Genomic DNA, 21,165 nt, shown 5'->3' with positions numbered 1-21,165 from the left:
CAACTCCAGGTGGGCAGCCCTGTCTACTGTTTTGTCCTGCCATTCTCTGGACTCTGTCTCTTCATCCCTTGTTGTGCAGGTTCCTGAAAGGGGTGGTAAATTTGTGTCCCCCTGTGGTCCATCAGTACCCATCCTGGGACCTCTCAAAAATTCCACGTTTGCTGACAGGTGCCCCCTATGAACTCTTAAGGACCAGTTCACTTCGCCAGCTTACCTGCAAGGTAGAATTCCTAGTGGCGATCATATTTACCCGGAGGAACTTCCTGCCTTGTCGGTCATGAGGGATCTCTGCATATTTCATCCTGATCGAGTAGTTCTCTATTTAGAACCCAAATTTGTCTGAAAAATAAATTCTTATTTTCACAGAGCCCAGGAACTTGTCTTTCCCAGTTTTTGCCCCAATCCTTTGCATCATTTAGAGAGACAAGCTTGATGTCCAGAGCATGCTGAAGATCCACCTCAAGCATACTTCCACTTTGCACAGAACAGAGGCAATATTTCTCTCATTTCAACTCACTTCCTTGGGACAAAAGACGTCTCCGCCCCGTGGAGTGTTGGCTACATAGTGCGATGGTTTATGAGCAGCAGTTCTTGCCATGACTGACCAGGGTGACTGCATACTCAGCATGTAGTACTGCAATGATGGCAGTGTAGTCCACTCAAGTGTCCATTGAAGAGGTCTGCTGGGCAGAGATGACCTGGTCATCTCCGATCCCTTTTGTCCACCACTACAAGATGGACATTTTTGTGTCTGCTGAGATGGCGTTTGGACACAGGGTCTTACAATGAGTAGTGCTAGAGACTGGGGAAGCCAGACAGACTTACCCCTCACAATGAATAGTAATTAAATGAAACAGTTCAGTAACCACTGACATAAACTAACTGCTATACAAACCCTCTTAAATTTCTAAGCCAACTCAACTTTAACATGACTTAGTATCTTTTTAATAGGCACTTGGTATATCAGGCAATGCTAGATTGTAATTTGCAACTTTCATCCGCCCAAGGGACCTATCAGACTTTATATGGTAGGCAAGAGATTCCATCCCAAAATAGGTAGAACACAGAATTTGTGATAAAAAAAGCTTTTTAGAAGTTGCAAATTACGATTGGGAGAATTAAGGTTCTTTTTGTTTTTTAACAATTTTCTAAACCAGAAAGCAAATGCATATCCTCTTCCTACCCAAGTTGAGACCCAACTGTGGGACTCATGTTACCCAGAGGCTACCCCCCCCCTTTTTGACAACTGTACCTATACTTCTAGAAACCAATCATATCTGTTATTATTTGTAGTTTCTGTAAGGGTCTGTCTCTCCTCTCTGTTCAAGGAAGTAAAACTCTTAAAACCATTAAAATTTCAAAAGGAAACTTTTATTGAAGGAAAGGGATTGCAGGACAAAGGAAGCAGGATCTATAGTTTCCTGGGCAATTCAGTTATGATAAAGCAGTTAGAAACCCTTCCCCTCAATCCAATGTTGAATAAGCCAATCAGATGTAAAGGTGATAAGAAGTTGTTCCCAGGCTTCCTGGAGGCTTTATAACTGAGACAAAACAGATGTCCCTCCCCACTCACATTCCCAAGAAAGTAATCAAAGTACAGGTTACATATGCATGGAAGTGGGGAGAAGGCTACAAACTAAAGACTACACCCAGGCCCCCTCCCCACTAGAATGGCAGTGTATCTGTAGGGATCTATGGGCTCTGACATGTTGCCTCCCTAGAAATAGGAGAAATCCACCTGGAAAATGAGCACAAAGAGAAAATAAAACAGTCAGTTAATTGGGCTTGTCAGAATACTCTGAGTGAAATCTTCTCGGCAAGTTGGGGGCCCTAACATATTTTTTTAACCGCTCATTTTGAGAGGGAGGGGAATGTTTCCAAGCAACTAAATATTGTGTGAAGCTATAGTATGTATATGACTCCAGAATTTCCTTAATTTTGAAGTGCTGCTCCCCCTCAATCATGATAGGGGTAGGTGGGATGTCTGCTGGTGGCCTCAGTGGAGAGGTAATTTTGGGTTTTAATAGGCTGAAATGAAATACTGTTCTGTGTCTGTTAATTTTTAGAAGTACAGTGGTACCTCTACTTACAAACTTAATTTGCTCCATGACCAGGTTCTTAAGTAGAAAAGTTTGTAACAAGAAGCAATTTTTCCCATAGGAATCAATGTAAAAGCAAATAATGCATGTGATTGGGGAAACCACAAGGAGGCTGAAGGCCCTATTTCCTCCCAGGAGATTCCTAGAGAGACCCCATGGAGGCTTCTCCCCACCTTTTCCAGCCCTAGAGATTCCCACAGAGGCTTCTCCCTGCCTTTTCCGGTCCTGTTTCCTCCCAGGAGATTCCTAGAGAGGCCCCATGGAGGCTTCTCCCCGCCTTTTCCAGCCCTAGAGATTCCCACAGAGGCTTCTCCCTGCCTTTTCTGGTCCTGTTTCCTCCCAGGAGATTCCTAGAGAGGCCCCATGGAGGCTTCTCCCTGCCTTTTCCAGTTACAGTTTCAGAGACTCAGGTTTGTAAGTGGAAAATGGTTCTTGAGAAGAGGCAAAAAAATCTTGAACACCCGGTTCTTATCTAGAAAAGTTCATAAGTAGAGGGTGTTCTTAGATAGAGGTAACATTGTATATGCACAGGGTTGTAATTGGTCCTGCTCATTATCTTGGAGTAGGATAGCCCTGACGGCAATATTGCTAGCATCTGTCTGTATGATAAAAGATTTTTCTGGACCTGGGTGCTTTAGCACTGGCTTGGCTGAAAACAACCGTTTCACTTTTTCAAATGCCACTTGGCATTCCATTGTCCAACTCAGAGGCTGCTTCAATTTTTGGTTTGTCTCCCCCTTTGCATGGATGCCAGAATAAATTGGCAATAGAAGTTGGCAAATCCTAGGAAGCTTTGCAGTTGCTTGCACATGCGGGGAGGGGCCCACTCAGTCATCACTCATACTTTTTCTGCGTCCATCTCCACACCCTTATGGGAGATCCTATACCCAAGGTAGTCTATTTTATTCTAGTGGAACTCACATTTGGACAGTTTTGCGTAAAGCTTTGTGGCACAAAGTTTATTCAGGACTGTCTGGACAAGCTTTATGTGCTCTGCTTTAGTTTGAGTGTATATTAGAATGCCATTTAAGTACATCAGAATTCTATTGTATAGGTGCTTATGCACCTTGTTTATTAGTTGCATGAATACTTACAGAGTACTCTAGAGTTCAAATGGGAGAACTTTAAACTGGAAACCCCTTAAGGGTATGTTAAAAGCTGTATTCCATTCACCCCCTTCCCTAATTCTGACTAAGTACAGCAACCCCTTAATACAGTTCCTCATGTTGTGGTGACCCCCCCAACCAGAAGTCTAGCGCTAATTCTCCCAACACAGCTTTAGGCTGATTGGCAGGAAGGTCAGTGGGACACCCCCTGGTAAACGCCTGATTGGTCGGATTGTAAAAATATGTTCCAAGGCACCAGAATAGAAGCATTAGTTTTTAACACCTGGGAAATTTGTGAAACGATTGTTCAACCCCCAAAGGGGTCCTGACACCCAGGTTGAGACCACTGCTCTAGTAGGCTTTGCTCAAGTGCAGTTTTGAAAAGATGTTTTCCTTGGGAGAGGTAAGCTAACATATCTTTCATGAGGAGGATACACATTCTCCTCGCTTACAGCATTCAAATTTCTATAGTCCATGCATAAGCGCAAAGACCCATCCTTCTTCTCTCAGAACAATACTAGTGCTCCGATTTTGGGTTGTATTGGTTGGATGAAGCCCCTAGCCAGATTTTTATCTATGAAAGCTTGCAATTCCTTGAGTTTCCTGGAGGACATGCTGTACATTTTGGGTTTCAGTAGCTTGGTCCCTGGGAGAATCTTAGGGGTACAGTCTGTGGGGCAGTGGGGCAATGGGGGGGGGAGCTCATCAGAGCCCTCCTTGTATTCCCAGGGAGCTCCCTGAGCTGGCTCAGCCCTCTCAGCCATACTTGTTTCTTTATTTAAAATTTTCCCAGTCTCTTCCTTCAGTCATCTGGTCCCCAGCTTCTACACGAGTCTCTCATCCTGGGTCCCCATGGGTATTTCCAAGGGCTCTGTGGCAAAGGTGGCTGGCTCCCCTCTGCAACTGATCCATCTCATTGGCAATGGGGTCTTTAGCTTCCGTAGATGGATGCCCAATTTCCCCACCAGGGTGCGTCATATTAAGCACCGGGAAAACTGTGAGTCCAGGTGGGCTAAGAGCTTTACTCTTTTTTTCCGACTGGAGATTAATAATCTTAGGGGCAGTGTGACTGGTTTGATTGGTTCACTTACCAGTGGATCGTCTTCAGGGTCGCTTTCAAACAGGCCTGGGTTCTCTCCTGCTGAGGCCGGAGTTCCCTCTCTCAGTTATGTGAAGGGTCAAAACTCCACGGCTTCTCCACTTCTCAATGCAGTATCTTTCCTGTGGGGGTGTTTTTCGCAGGCTTTCCACTTGATAGGTGCTCAGATTTTTGAGCGGCATTCAGCTGTGTGATGCCCTTCCTTCCGGCACTTGAGACAGGCAGATGGTCATAGCAAGAAGGTGGTTAATGGCTTAAATGGCTCTCACTTCCCCTGGGGTAGGGAACTCTTCAAGGGGACTATCTCTTCCCTGTACCTCCTGGTCCCACAGGCTTTCTAGCTCACATTTCTAGCCTAGCTGTATGCCACCTTGAGTAAGGGTGATGCCTTTGGTTCTTCCATCCCAGCTATCTTTCTTCCTTACTCCAATCGACCATCTTTGTGGGGTCCTCCAAAATGGCCTCAATGTGATTGATGGGCCACACAAGATTGCATCCGGCTGGGGGGGGGTGATGTTTCACCTCAGCATTTTCTCTCCCCGTGCTTGACACTTTGCTCAGACATGACTTGCAGGGTCCCCTCGGTAAAGCACATAGAGCTTCTGCAAGTTGACCAGATTTTCAGATCTTCCTTCCTTCCTTCCTTCCTTCCTTCCTTCCTTCCTTCCTTCCTTCCTTCCTTCCTTTCTTTCTTTCTTTCTTTCTTCCTTTCTTCTTTTTCTTTCTTTCTCTTTCTCTTTCTTTTTTCTTTTCTTTTTTTATTTCCTTCCTTTCTTCCTCCCTCCCTCCCTTCCTTCCTTCCTTCCTTCCTTTGATTTCTAGGCCGCCCTTCTCCATAGACTCAGGACGGCTTACAAAGCCGGGATAAATACAATAGAAACATATAAGAAATCCAACAGTAAAAACAATCACCTACATACATTCAATTACAACCATACGCTTGGTCGGAGCAGAATGTCAATACTCAACGGCCCCAAGCCTGCCAGCAGAGGTGGGTCTTCAAACCTGGGGAGGGCAAAACTGGGCCCTACTGGGCCCATCAGAAGTTGGGAAACAGGCTATTTCCAGACTCCAGAGGGCCTCCTGGAGAATGGGGAAAGTTGGTTTTGCCCTCCCCCAGCATTGAATTCTGGGTGTGGGCACTCAAGGATGCACCATAGCATGCGTGCACACTCTTTCGGCATGCAAGGTAAAAAAGGTTCATGATCACTCATCTATGGGATCTGACAGTTTCTCTACTTCCCCTACCTTTTAGTGAATTCCAAGAACTCCAATTGCCCATGACCACTTAAAGATTGTAACCCAATATTGAATAATTGACAGTTTAGTGTGTAGTGCCAATATACAAAATACTATAGTGCTTAACAAAGATAAGGAAAGTAAGAAGAAGGGCTGGAGGGAAATAAATAACAAGAGACACCCAGCATTTTCTATTTTCTGTCTTTCAGAGTCAGCCTCTAAAATCTTTACGCAAGCTGTTGCATCTTTCTTCCTCCTCCTCAAACCATTCAATTCCTTCTGAAGCCCGATTCCAGCCTTTACCAAATCAGCCAGCTAAAACCTCTTTTTCTGAAGTTCGAATTCATCCTATGAGTCAAGCTTCCACTACCAGCAGCAACAACCTACGCCAAGAATCTCAATCAAAAGGCAGAGCAGCCCTCCAGATCCCAAGCCAGATGGATCCAAGCTGGCACGTTTCCCCAGGGAACAGAAGTGCCAGTGAGACATCATCATACTCGGATCAGATAGCTTCCAAAAGTGGGCAAAATGGGCATACATATAATCGAACAAACCGATCTCGAATGCCAAATCTGAATGATTTAAAGGAGACAGCTTTGTAATTGTATTCAAGAAAGTGATATTACAGGGGTTAATTGAGGGATATGGTGATCCCAGTGATTCGAGCAATGATTGTATCTGCAGCTTTACAAAAGAGAGTGCAATATGGAGTATGTGTAGTTACTACTAACACATCAATAGGGATTGTATAACAAAATAAACTTTATAAATTGCCATTCACACATCATAATAGCAAAAGAATGTGCAATTCAGGGAGAACAAACTATTTGCCCTTTTCTCTCAGCTTACATTCCAGCTTAATATGCACATTTGTCTGAAACTATTTCGGCACTTTGGGGAATTTAAAAATATATATATTTAGATGTATGCCCTTTTAAAAGATATTGCTGCCTAAATTTAAAAAAACTAAATAGGGTTTCTGTGATACATTTGTATTCTTAGTATGGTTTAAAGTTTTAGTTTATTTGTTTTTAAAACTTCCATATTTGATAATATTTGTAATATTTATTATCTAATACCTTATTGTTATATCACATTTTATGTTATAACATTATTTGGAGCTGTATGGAACGTTGTGATGAAGTGAAAACAGCTATAGTAGTTTCTACAAAAATTAACATTTATTACATCAGGAATATTTTATTATAAATATACATATGTGTGTGTCCGTGTGTGCGCGTATGTGTATGTGACTATATATACATATATATATATTTATATAATAAATAATTGTTTTTTTAAAGATATTCACTTAAAGTATCGTTATGACACTATGCCATATTTTTATACATTTGTGATATTAAGTGCAGTATTAAACTTAATAATAAATAGGAACTAAATATGTATTAAAGTATAACAATATGAGTTTTACTCCCATATTGGATGCAGTGATATGGGCTATATCCACTGCTGATCTTCTGCTGATGAGAGGTTCATGATCCAATAAAAGTAATCAAGTATGCTATCTTGCTTCTCCTTGTGGCTCTCAACCCCACCCTTCCTCCCTTTTCTGCTAATAAAAGCTTTTAAGAATTCAAAGAACCTTCTGTCAGTTGAACAACAACACTGAATACATCCCATTATAATGCCATAAGTAAAAAAAAAAGGTTTTAAGATTTGCTGTAAACATTTTGACTGGGGAATAGATTAGAAGCTAAAAACATAAAATATGAACAATACTGTTGTTTCCCCTAAATGTATATATAGCTTTCCCATTTGTATCAATGTTAAATAAGCATTTGCATAATGGAGGTAGACATCTAGTGTGCTTCAATAGTAGGTTGCTCCCAGTTTGGACCAGTTCTTAGGATGCTCAGTCCACACACCCGGGATGCTTTTGCACATGCGCAAAAGTGTCGTACACGGATCAATAGTAAAGAGTTTTAGAACCCACTACTGGTGTGTTTGCAATCTTCCACCCAGGAAAACTGACTCATATCAAGAAAGTAAAGCAGATGCTCTTCCATTTAATACATAGGGTGAAGACCAAAGAGCCACAGCAAGAGATGCCAGTGGCAAACCAAAGTTGGCATGACACAGCACTGTAAATCATGGCGTAAGGTTTAACTTAACATGGTCTCTGCACTTTGTTTGGAATAGTATTAAACAGAAAGTAAGATACAATACAGATGTGTAAGAGAATCTGTTGCACTTCCATTTTGCTTCTAAGGTTTTATAAAAAGATAATATTGATATTTAAGGGAAAAATCAGTTCTAATGAAATTTAATCCCCCATATCATAAGAATAGTTCTGTGAATATGTTTCACTCATCCAGTGTGTATGATATTTTCTAATTTCTTATCAAATCTTAGGAATTTTTAAAATGGACTTCTAAATCTTGCTAATATTTATTTGCTTATAAAAAATACTCAGGAAATTATTTGGAAATTATTTTCCATTCAAAATGGAGTTGGTCAGTGAAAAAGAATGAAGACAGTAATGTCAGAACAATACATTTTAACTCTCAAATGTATACAATATATTATTGAATCAACTCCATAAAAATTGATCTGGACAGTATATAATTGGTAATATTTATTAGTAATAGATAACACAGATGAATAAAAAACATGTAAACTGGTAAATTTATGTATAATTTTTTTAAGTGTTATATTTCAAAGTTTTGAACACAGTATTTACTCTGTTAAATAATCCAAAATTTTCAGTGGTGATTGTTGATGTCTAGTTTGCTGTATAGAAAATAGACATTACACTAATATATAAAATTCATGGGTAATATCTGTGGAAAACACAGTGCAGACTATGACAGGGTGACTCAGGCAGTCAATTATGTTTGTTTAATTCATAGGATAGCTTTTATAATTTAATACACAGTCACCTCCAATGTATGTTTCCAATAGTTCTGGCTTCATAGTTGCATTTTCCAGAAAAAGAATTCCAGACTCAAATAATGCTGTTTGAATGTGGCAAATAGTTTTTATTTGGCTTCTATGTAATTTACAGAGTAATACGTCTTACTTTGCTAGTAATTTGCACAATTTATAAAACTACTTATAACTCTTTTGATTCATAGATGTCTAACAGAAAACATTTAGTAGTAAATTAGATATACTAGAGAATTGCTATTTGTACTACTAGATGTTTCAGGTAAGGATACCCATTTTAAGCTTAAACTTGAGAATGTGTGGATTTTATTTTTTGGGTGTTCCATAAAGAAAATTATTACTTTTAGTAATGTATACATTCAGATCTGTTAATAGAAAGAACATTTCGAAGGTCTTGCACTATACTTAATTTATGTATTCAAGCTTTGTAATATATGTTAAACTTGTAAATATGCAAAGATGCCTACCCCCCCCCCAAAAAAAACCCCCTCCTTATTGGTTAATGGAGATTTCTTAATATTATAAGAAGAGCAAAGCCTATTATGCATTCAGCTATGATTAAGTGTGAGGGTTTTTTTTTCTTTTGCTGAAATTATGTAAGTACATTGCTGTTCTCTGTACTTTTATAAGAATAGTACAACTAGTTAAAGTTATTTGTGTTATGATAGTATTGAAGGAGCAAAAGAATCTATTATAGTTGTGTATATCAATAACTGCACACTCTTCCCTGGAAGGTTTGTTGTATATTTTCTTTTTTCAAGAAAAAGAAAACAAAAAATGTTTGCACGTAATTTATTCAGAGCAGATTTTAAAAATGTCAAAAAGCTTTACAATAATTTTGCAAAACTTTCTTTTTGCCAATGAAATGTATGGAAGCATGGCTGAACAGATTTTTGAAGGTAGAATTCTACTCTTTGAATCTTGTGTACACTATTAAGAAGTTTTTCATATTCATATGTTTTCTAGTATAAACAATATTTTTTCAAAATTATTTACCATCCCTTAATCTCATTTTCATTACATTTTAAATTGGAAAAGGAATTACCAAGGGATGGGCATATATTTGCCATTCCCTGAAAAACCTTTTAACCTGGGTTGAGTTTTACCACTCATTCCAGAAGGGTTAATGGTTTCACATGCTTAACATATTTTATATTTAATTTTATAAATCACAAGGCTTCCCATTTTTCTGTTTCTAAATTCTCAGATATACTGAGTTCAGCTTTCCCTCTATTTCAATAGAAATTTTGGAAAACTAAGGTAAGTTGCATCCTTGCAGAGAAAAATATTTAATATTTCATGTAATTTTTAAAGCAAAACTCATTTTTATTTCACATTTATTCTCTTTTCTATTTCCCATTTTTCTCTATCATATCACTGAAAGAAATAGTATTTCATAATCCACACTGGTAACTATTTTCCCATTGCCTTAAAAACATTCAGCTGTTATTTTTATGTTGCATATTTCAATTACAATTGACACTTCAATTTTGTTTCAAAAATATCTTAAAATCAAAATAGGAGGAATAAATGTTTTTAAAAATCCCTTATTTATAAAACAATTTAAATTTGCAAAAAAAATTGACAGAAAAAGTATTTATTTGAAAGTATTTATTTGGAAATCCTTTAGCATATATGATATAAGTGAGGAAAAATGACTTGCCTAAACATTCTTGATTAAGAATGTGACAGTGAGGGTTTGTTTGTTTTTTTACTTGTTTGTTTGGTGTTTGCTGTAAATAATGTTATGTTTGGTATTAAGAAACCTGTTTTCATGCAGTGAATTTTCTCCAAAATATACTGAAATACTTTGTGCCAAATATATATTTTATATTTCATTAAGGAAGTCTTAGAAATAGTAATTTTCAAAACATTTTATTTCCCTTATTTGCAATCTTTAAAAGATAAATTAAATTGTGATATTATTTTCTATTCTAGAAGAGTCTCGATTTAAAAAACATCTTCCATAAAACACATCTTCCATAAAAAATCATAAAGCTGGCTTGTACATGAGAATTTGTAGCAAATTGCAACAAAAGCCATTCTTTTATCCTCTGATAAGTGATATTCAATAATTTTTAATAAAAATGGTTGTCTCTAAGACAAATGAACTTGATAATGACTCTTTATTTCCTAGTATATTTTCTTTATTTCATTGTTATGATTCTCATAAAAGATCTTATCCCGCCATTCATATTTTTTTTTTAAATGTTGCATTGTAGAGTTTCTTAAACTTCATGACATAATTTATATTAGAGAATTAAAGGCTGGGGATAGGAAGTGTGATGCTTGTTCAAAGTAGTTAACTGTTTTGTTTCTTTTTAAATCAATAGAAAAATGTTGAAACTACAGTATTTACTTCAAAATAGTCTTATGACTGATAAAACTCCCATGTGATACTCATGAAATTACCATTACCAAATTACCATTTTACTACTGCTACTGATAAATATAATCAAGTTTATACAACCAGACATTTTTGTTAGATGATTGTTGCCAAATGTATAACTGAATAGTTTTAAACACCTGCTTTGGCTAGGATGCTGTTAGCAAATCAACTTCCTTTTCTGATCAGTATATCCATTCCTAGATATTAGCATTTTGAGACTTGCTTCATTCTTTTTGTAATCTAAGGTCCAGTAAAACTAGGTGCTTGTTACAGACACTGAATAGTGCTTCCAATTCACTTTAAACCAGCTCACCATATTTTCACATTCCTTAGATATTCCTTCATTTTACATTTATTTCAGTTGTTACGTTACTTGTTTTTTCTCCTTGGAAAATAAATAGGTATCTAGTGTCCCAGTTTGAATCAATTGCTTTCAACTTTGAGCAGAGTTTCTTGTTTTAAGTCTCCAACTTTCCTTAAAAATAAATAAAAAATATAGTTTTGTATAAAAATTATTTGCAAAGTGCACAGATGGGCATAATTCACCATTTTTTTCTGAAAACGCAGTAAACGTAACTATTTGTGGAAATTCAATGCCCTGATAAATCAACAGTAATTTTAAAAGCAGAGAAAGAATTATTTCAGCTTTCTACAATTAGGCACTTTCTAAATGTGATAGACCAGGGGACCCAACCCCCAATCTGTGGACCGGCACTGTGCCACAGCATGCCAGAAACTGGGCTTCACAAACAAATGCATTCCTGGGATGCAGGCAGCATACATGTCCTCCAGTCTGCAGAAAAACTTCTCTGTGGAACTGGTCCCTGATGCCCAAAAGGTTGGAGGCTGCTGTTTTAGACTATAGTTGATAGAATTCCCAACCAGCATATCCATTCTGCCTGGAAAGTGGTAAAACATTCCATTATAATTATAGAATACCTGGTTGAAAAAGAATGCATAACGTTGATGTGTTTTAGCAAAGAAGACTTTCTAATATTTAATTGCATTAGATACTGGTTCTCAGGCGATTGGAAGTCTGTCACTTTTGCTACCTCTGTTTTAGACAAATTATTGTGATAGTAGCAAATAATTCACTTGATACAGTTTGATGACTCAGTTTAAAATTCTTTAGGAAATATAAAAATGCCAAATAATTAACTGAAAGAAAAAGATCTTTGGCTCACTATTAATGTTTCTAGAAATATAGGACCGCTTAGATTTTCATGTCAAATTACTTGATAAGATGTATTGAACAAAATTGGGAGTATAATTATTTTTGAACACCTTTATAGCTTTATGATAGCATCCATTCATGAAAATAGCTTTTCTGTTTATGAGGTTAAAATTATGTATTAATTATTTCATTTTTAGAGAATCTCAGATGCACAAACTGAAAATCTGTCCCACTTTCTTTTAGTAGAAATACTATGTAAATCATTTCATTAAAACTAACTGCAGATATGTTGAATATTTGGGAAAAGGTTCATGTTAATAAGCCAGCTGCAAATCTTTATGGAACATACAATATCATATTGTAGTTGCATCATAATGGATTGTTTTCAGGCATGCATTCCATTTTCAATTCCTGTATAATTTTTATTATTTGTGTAATAATAAAGGGATTAATTATTCTGTGTTTAACTTTTACTTATCAGCATGGGGATTTTTTCATTTTTACTGAGCACAATGTATTTTTGAATGGCCTGCCAAAATATGCCTTTAATAAAAATGCAGGTTTGCACTAGAAAAGTGAGATTGTCATCCCTACCGTCCTTATTGCACTCCATGCATCTGTTTTCTTTCATTTCTGATCATTTGATCCCTTTTCTGATTTTAGGCATTTTAATATAAGTGATTACATTGTATACAGTAGATGAATTTCCTAAAAAGAGCGTGAAATGACTTGAATTCAGATAATAGAAGTTACTTTTTGTCCACTGTAAATAGAATAGGACATATTTAGGGAATGTAAGTTGCATTTATTTATTTATTTATTTATTATTTGGATTTGTATGCCGCCCCTCTCCGAAGACTCGGGGCGGCTCACAACAAGTGAAAAACAATCCAATACAATCCAATTAATTAAAATATTATAAGTTTAAGAGAATCCCCAATACTAACATACACACATACAGGCATACCATATATAACTTCAACGTGCCCAGGGGGAGATATTTAGTTTCCCCATGCCTGACGGCAAAGGTGGGTTTTGAGGAGTTTACGGAAGGCAGGAAGAGTAGGGGCAGTTCTGATCTCCGGGGGGAGTTGGTTCCAGAGGGCCGGTGCCGCCACAGAGAAGGCTCTCCCCTGGGGCCCGCCAACCGGCATTGTTTAGTTGACGGGACCCGGAGGAGGCCCACTCTGTGGGACCGAATCGGTCGCTGGGATTCGTGCGGCAGAAGGCGGTCTCGGAGATATTCTGGTCCAGTGCCATGAAGGGCTTTAAAGGTCATAACCAACACTTTGAATTGTGACCGGAAACTGATCGGCAGCCAATGCAGACTGCGGAGTGATGGTGAAACATGGGCATACCTGGGTAAGCCCATGACTGCTCTCGCAGCTGCATTCTGCACGATCTGAAGTTTCCGAACACTTTTCAAAGGTAGCCCCATGTAGAGAGCATTACAGTAGTCGAACCTCGAGGTGATGAGGGCATGAGTGACTGTGAGTAATGAGTCCCGGTCCAGATAGGGCCGCAACTGGTGCACCAGGCGAACCTGGGCAAACGCCCCCCTCGCCACAGCCGAAAGGTGGTTCTCTAATGTCAGCTGTGGATCGAGGAGGACGCCCAAGTTGCAGACCCTCTCTGAGGGGGTCAATGATTCCCCCCCCAGGGTAATGGACGGACAGATGGGATTGTCCTTGGGAGGCAAAACCCACAGCCACTCCGTCTTATCCGGGTTGAGATTGAGTCTGTTGACACCCATCCAGGCCCCAACAGCCTCCAGGCACCGGCACATCACTTCCACCGCTTCGTTGACTGGGCATGGGGTGGAGATGTAAAGCTGGGTATCATCGGCATATTGATGATACCTCACCCCATGTCCTTGGATGATCTCACCCAGCGGTTTCATGTAGATGTTAAATAGCAAGGGGGAGAGGACCGACCCCTGGGGTACTCCACAAGGGAGAGACCTCGGAGTCGACCTCTGACCCCCCACTAACACCGACTGCGACCGGCCAGAGAGGTAGGAGGAGAACCACTGAAGCACAGTGCCTCCCACCCCCAACCCCTCCAACCGGTGCAGAAGGATACCATGGTCGATGGTATCGAAAGCCGCTGAGAGATCGAGGAGCACCAGGACAGAGGATAAACCCCTGTCCCGGGCCCGCCAGAGATCATCCATCAACGCGACCAAAGCGGTTTCCGTGCTGTAACCGGGCCTGAAGCCCGACTGCTGGGGACCTAGATAATCGGCTTCTTCCAAGGACCGCTGGAGCTGGAGTGCCACCACCTTCTCGACAACCTTCCCCATGAAGGGAAGGTTGGAGACTGGACGATAGTTGTTAAGTACTGCTGGGTCCAGGGAAGGCTTCTTGAGGAGGGGGCGCACAAGCGCTTCTTTATAGAGTGATGGAAAAACTCCCCTCCCCAAGGAAGCGTTGGTAATCTCCTGGGCCCAGCTCCGTGTCACCTCCCTGCTGGCCGAGACCAACCAGGAGGGACACGGATCCAGTAAACAGGTGGCAGAACTCACAGCTCCAATGGCCTTGTCCACTTCATCAGGTGTCACCAGATCAAACTCTTCCCAGACAGGTGGACAAGTACGTGCCCCAGTCACCTCGACTGACTCGTTGTCAGTCGACTCTGTTTTACAATTGGAGTCGAGGTCGGCCCGGATCTGAGCGACTTTATCAGCGAAAAACGTGTTAAACTCCTCGGCACTACTCTGCAAGGGCTCCCCAACTCCCCCCTGGTTAAGAAGGGAGCGGGTCACCCTAAACAGAGCGGCCGGGCGGGATTCCGCTGATGCAATCAAGGCGGCATGGTACGCGCATCTTGCCGCCTTGAGCGCCACTTTGTAAGTCTTAATAAAAGCTCTTACAAGTGTTCGATCAGATTCAGACCTACTCTTCCTCCATCGCTTCTCTAGACGTCTCTTTTGGCGTTTCAACTCCCGGAGCTCCTCGTTGAACCATGGAGCTCTACGGGGTCTAGCGCCACGGAGAGGTCACAAAGGCGCAATCCGGTCGAGAGCCTCCGCAGCAGCCGTATTCCAGGCCTCCGCAAGAGACTCTGCCGAACTGTGGATGAGTGCCTCTGGAATAACCCCAAGCGCCGTCTGGAAACCCTCTGGATCCATTAGGCGTCTGGGGCGGAACATCTTCATTGGTTCCGCCTCCCTGCGGGGAAGGATTGGAGCCAGGAAGTCAAGCCGTAGTAGAAAATGGTCTGACCATGACAAAGGCACTGCTTCTAAGCCCCTTAGTCTCAGACCATTGCTCAGTTGCTCGGAAAGGAATACCATGTCAGGTGCGTGCCCCCCCTCATGAGTTGGACCCCGTACTACTTGAGTCAGGTCCATGGCTGTCATGGTGGCCATGAACTCCTGTGCCAACCCCGAGGTTTCGCCGAGTGACGGCAGGTTGAAGTCCCCCAAGACAATAAGTCTGGGGAACTCCACCGCCAACCCGGCTACCTCCTCGAGTAGCACAGGCAGGGCTTTTGACACGCAGCTGGGAGGCAGGTACGTGAGAAATAAGCCCACCTGAACCCCTAAGTCCAACCTCATCAAGAGTGACTCGCAACCCGCAATTTCCGGAGCAATGAGTCCACGTAGGCAAAGGCTCTCCCTGGCTATAATAGCCACTCCTCCCCCCCTTCCCTGGGGTCGAGGTTGATGCCATATCTGAAACCCAGCTGGGCAAATTTCGGAGAGAGGAACACCTCCCTCCGGGCCCAGCCAGGTTTCAGTGATACATGCCAGGTCGGCCTCCTCATCCAGGATCAAATCCCGGATGAGGAGAGCTTTATTTACCACCGACCTGGCATTAAGGAGCAGCAACCTGAGTCCAGGGCCAGAGTTACACTCATCACCAGTACCCAAGATTGGGCTCACAGAGTTGGAACAAGGGACCGTTATTAAGCAACGGTCTCTCGTTCCCCTGGAACGGCTAACTCTGTGACCCCCGCCATATCTGCCTCTCCCCAGCAACACAGGGATATTCCGGCCCTCTGCCACCCCAGAGATCAATGCCCCTTCCTCCCCTGCCTCCCGAGCGTCAGGTGGGCCAATTCTGTCACTCATACTACTGTCACTCATCCCATCCATACCATATTCCCACCCACCCCAAACATCACACTCATACTCATTCATTCCATATACAACATTGAATCTACTCCAGTCATCCATTAATTAGGAACCCCCCCCAATATTAAAAGAGGATTAAATTAATAATAGATAAAAATGCTGATAGAATATAGCACAGTATAATACATATAAATAGAATAAAAAGTTCACAAGATTGTCATTTTTATATCTTCGTATGTGCTAAATTTGAGAGCCCAGTATTATGAAGCCAAAGACCAAATGGAAATTCCCTTTTAGTCATGGAAACCCATAGGGTGATTTGGGGCATTTTTTCCCATACATTTCATTCCTCTTGTCAGGGAAAACATCAGCAGGGATAATTCTCTATTGTTTACACAGAAATGGAAATTGAGGCTACTCCTTTCAGCTGAATTGGTAAGCAAAGATCACTAGAAAAATTCTTGGGGTTTTTTCTGTATTTCATATTTGCTATGTTACCTTTATAATGGAATATTTATTAATTTATCAAAGTCTTACTGGGCGAAGAACACAAAATGTACAGATGGATTTTGACATAGAAAATCATATACTTTTGCTTGATGACATTGGTTTCATCTTGCTCATGGCAAGTCTAGACCTGATTATGAATTTCAGTTGAAAAATAAAAATAATCTTACTCATGCATGACTGACGCATGTTGTATAGAGTGCAGAGAACATGGGAGTCTTCACAGCTGCTGTGCCCTACCGGTGGAGCTCTTGCCTTACAATCAGGTGGTTGTGAGTTCGATCCTAAGTAGAGGCAGATGTAAGGGTCTCCTGCTTGGGCAGAAGGTTGGACTACATGACCTGCAAGGTCCCTTCCAACTCCGTTAATCTGTCATGTACCTTCTATTCCTTCTTTATGTCACAACCTTCATATACTGAGTGGGACGTTGGAACTCTATAGAGCTATTGTGAAAGCATTTTTACCATACATTTCATTTCTTGTGTCAAGGAAAAGATCAGCAGGAGTAATTCTCCATTGTTTGCACAGAAATGGAAATTGAGGTTATTTTGTCCCAAAGAACTAAGTAATGTTAGTTTACAGTGTAAACACCTGCATTTAATACCATCCATTCAAAATACTTGAAGATATTTGTTTGTTTGTTAAATTTATTTGCTGCCTATTTCATGGTAAAGCTACTCCAGGCAGCCTAAAATAATAAAAAGAAAGAAAAATGAAAGCCATGTAAACAGAACAGAAATAAAATAAGAATAAAATAATTACAAACACAATGGGAATAAATATATCAATATGATAACTAAGGGATGACAAACTGAGGGTAAAGGGGGCATAATTTGCCATCAATCTAGCCGCTACCTCCAGTGGGAAACTCCCCCATTTGGTTTCCCATTTGATATGAGTATTGCTTCCCAATTTTTTCTGGCATAAATTAGTTCATATGACTTGCCAATATTTTTAAGAATCTTTCTAACCTTTCCAAATCAGGAAATTGCAAAGTGTATCCAGCATAATCTAATACATCGTGTGTATTCTAGGTTCCTTCTTAAAGGTGAAGCAAGGGGAAGAAGTGTGATTAGATTGACCTCAATACCTAGTGCAGTGATGTCGAACCTTTTTTTCCTTGGGTGCCGAAAAAGCGTGGGTGTGCGCTATCGCACATGCATGAGTGCCCACACCCATAATTCAATACCTTGGAAGGGCGAAAACAACTTCCCCCGTCCCCTGGAGGCCCTCTGGAGGATCTCTGGAAGCCAGAAACAGCCTGTTTCCCAACTTCTAGCGGAACCAGTAGGCTCATATTTCATCCTCCCCAGGCTCCAAAAGCTTCCCTGGAGCTGGGGGAAGGTAAAAACGCCCTCCCCCATCCCCCTGGAGGCTCTCTGAAAGCCAAAAATACCCTCCAAGAGCATCTGTGTGAGCCAAAAATCAGCTGACCAGCACACACGTGCACGTTGAAGCTGAGCTAGGGCAACAGCTTACGTGCCAGCAGATATGGCTCCATGTGCCACCTGTGGCACCTGTGCCAATAGGTTTGCCATCACTGACCTAGTGTCTATGAATTCCCATTAATCCCGCTGTACTTACATTCAAAGTTTCATTTCTTTCATTATAGCTACTCTTTCTTATTCATTTTATTTGGAAATGGTTTACACACTAGGATAGACTCAGTTAATATACTCTCATTCCTTGGTTATTGCCATTTGTTGGAAACAGACACCAATACAAGCTTTTATTAACAGGCAGTGATTTCTTTTTGTGGGTATAAATTTTTTATTGTTTTTCACACCTTATAGAGATTCAAATTAAAATATAATACAATACAATATCTAATGCCAATTTCTTAATCAAATTTTTCTAATTATCCAATTATTTCTGGTATATATCATTCATCCTGTGCTACCTCCTTTCCAAATGCTATCATCCGGATTTTAGATAATGTTCTTCACTTTCATTTATATTTAAAATGCTATAGCTATCTAAATTTCCTAACTATGCCATCGTGCTTCAGTCCCTTTCTAGCGTTCTTAGAAAACACATTCCTACTTTCATTAAAAAAAAAACACCCTCATTTTATCATAACTGCCCTTAACAATAGAAAATATCCAAATTTATGTCTCTTTAAGAGCCCAGGAAGGAAAGACAAAAAAAGAATAAAAGAGAAAAGGAAAGAAAAAAGAAGGGCTAAGAATAAGAATAAGAAAAGGAAAAACACTATTCATATCGTATCTTAATCTATACATAGGAGGAAGAGTTGTTATTAGAAATTTTAAAATACATTTCCTATTCAATTCATTTATTTCACTTCTTTCATTATATCAGTATGTCATTTCTACTTTAACAAATCAAAATAAATATAAATCATTATTACTCCATTATTTTATGCAAAAAGTACCCTCCATTAAAAAACCCCAAACTATTAATATTCTTCCCACATCTAGATATTTTCCACTGCCGTTCTTAATGTGATAATCTTCCCTAATCTATAAACCCCACTGCCAATCCCAGCATAATAATCTTCCCTATTCTAATTGTTTTCACTGCTAAATGCAGTGCCATAATCTTCCCTAATCTATATATTATCCCTAATTCTAAATGTCTTCCACTATGGAACTCAGTGATAATCTTCCATAATCTATTGATTTTAACTCCTTGTTGTTTCATCTGTCTTTCCTATATAATACCTAACATAATTAGTGCTAGTTATTATCCCATATTAATCCTACTCCTGTTATTGTAACTCTTCCCTTATCTTTTCCCCTTCCTCCCACTTTATTTATCACCATAAATCAAATAAGCAATTTATAATTCAATTAATCAGAATAATAAAATAAAGAGAGAAAGAAAAGCATAGAAGAAAATAGAAAAAAGGTCATCCAAAAATAATATTAATAATTACCAAATATCTCATCTATATTATGCACCATAATCAAAGCTATTTTCAATTTTTTCATTTATAAGCCATTAAATTTTCTCCTCTTATATAATTCTTCCATTTTACACTTTATATCACTTGCTTGTATATTTGTATACACATATAAGCACCCATAAAATTAAAATATTAAAAAATACAATTCATTAAGTATGTTCAATTCTTTTTATAATTTATAACTTTGTAAGAAAAGAGAAAAAAGAAAAAAAGTGCTAATATCTTTTAGTAACTTTTAAATATTCTTACACATATTTTTATTTTTATTTTCTTTAAAACATTTAATTCTTAAAAGTATTTAATTTTAATTTATATTATTCAATGTAATTTCAGTCAGAGCACATGGTCCAAATGTAATTTCAGTGAAATCAATCAGTCCAATTTCATCTGATCTTCCTTCCATGGGGTTTAGCTGATCAGTCTTCCCACGGCAAGAATACTGTCTTTAAACCTATGACAAATGCAATTTCAGTCAAATCAATCAATCCAATTAAATCGAATCAATTCAAATCAGTTAATTCAGTTCAAATAATTTCATCTTGAACGTTGACTTCCCTAATGCATTGGCTGGTCATTCTTCTCTAGAATACTGTATTTATAACCAGTAGCAATTTGCTATATTTCCTACGGCTACATGATCAATTCTCCAAGTCTTCTCTATGTAGCTATTATCTGAATAACTTTAAATCACTCTTTTACTGTAGCTTCCTGTTTCGTACTTCCTGTCCTACAATGTTCTTCATTTATAGAGGAAAGGAAAGATAAGGATTCCAAAACAAAAGTTAAAAGTTTCAAATTCCAAAAAGCGAATTTCAAAGAGAACCAATTAGGTAGTTGAAAATAATCCAAATAATCCAAATTTCGCTATTTTAAGTTTAAGTTTAAGTTTTATTAGATTTGTATGCCGCCCCTCTCCGAAGACTCGCTGAAATGCCACATTGCACAGTTAGCTGCCTTCTTCAATCTCAGGCCATTTTAGCTCCGTCCAGCAACCTAGCGAGAAACAAATCCCATAAAATCCCATTCAGACATGCTCCGCTTACCATCATAGAGAGAAAATCTTTGCTTCCCCTTTGCAGGTAACTCTTTCAAATTCTCTTAGTAGTAGTAGTAGTAATAATAATAATAGTAGTAGTAGTAGTAGTAATAATAATAATGAATAATTTTATTTTTCGTTTATTATTATTTTGTGTATGTAGCAAAAAAAGAAAAAAGAAATAGATTTTGATTGTTATTAAAATACATCATTTTTTTGATGTTAAAAAATAAAAATTCCATCTTTCCAGATGGAATCATTCGGCTATCCTCTCGGCATTGGGTAGTCTCTGCAGCTGTGTCATAATCACCTCGAGGTTTGACTACTGTAATGCTCTCTACATGGGGCTACCTTTGAAAAATGTTCGGAAACTTCAGATCGTGCAGAATGCCGCTGTGAGAACAATCATGGGCTTCCCTAGGTATGCCCATGTTACTCCAATACTCCGCAGTCTGCATTAGTTGCCGATCAGTTTCCGGTCACAATTCAAAGTGTTGGTTATGAACTATAAAGCCTTCATGGCATCGGACCAGAATATCTCTGGGACCGCCTTCTGCTGCATGAATCCCAGCGACCAGTTAGGTCCCACAGAGTTGGCCTTCTCC

General features: G+C 39.4%; 1 protein-coding gene across 5 annotated transcripts in view; it reads left to right on the top strand.

The window, feature by feature from the left end:
- Positions 1-12,496, top strand: part of CDKL5 (cyclin dependent kinase like 5) — a 277,196-nt gene extending 264,700 nt beyond the window's left edge. For 4 of the 5 annotated variants that reach the window (XM_070750753.1, XM_070750752.1, XM_070750749.1 and 1 more), the window contains one exon: positions 5,753-6,846. In XM_070750753.1, the coding sequence (XP_070606854.1) occupies positions 5,753-6,145 (393 nt within the window). In that variant the 3' untranslated portion in view covers positions 6,146-6,846. Of the gene's footprint in view, positions 1-5,752; positions 6,847-9,657 lie in introns of those variants that run through there. The other variant, XM_070750754.1, reaches the window with a different exon arrangement.
- The last annotated feature ends 8,669 nt before the right edge of the window (positions 12,497-21,165 follow it).

This window comes from Erythrolamprus reginae, chromosome 4, assembly GCF_031021105.1.
Source record: "Erythrolamprus reginae isolate rEryReg1 chromosome 4, rEryReg1.hap1, whole genome shotgun sequence".
In the NCBI taxonomy this organism is placed as follows: domain Eukaryota; kingdom Metazoa; phylum Chordata; class Lepidosauria; order Squamata; family Dipsadidae; genus Erythrolamprus; species Erythrolamprus reginae.
The sequence above is the reverse complement of the archived record's forward strand: the minus strand, read 5'-3'. Positions and strand labels throughout refer to the sequence as shown.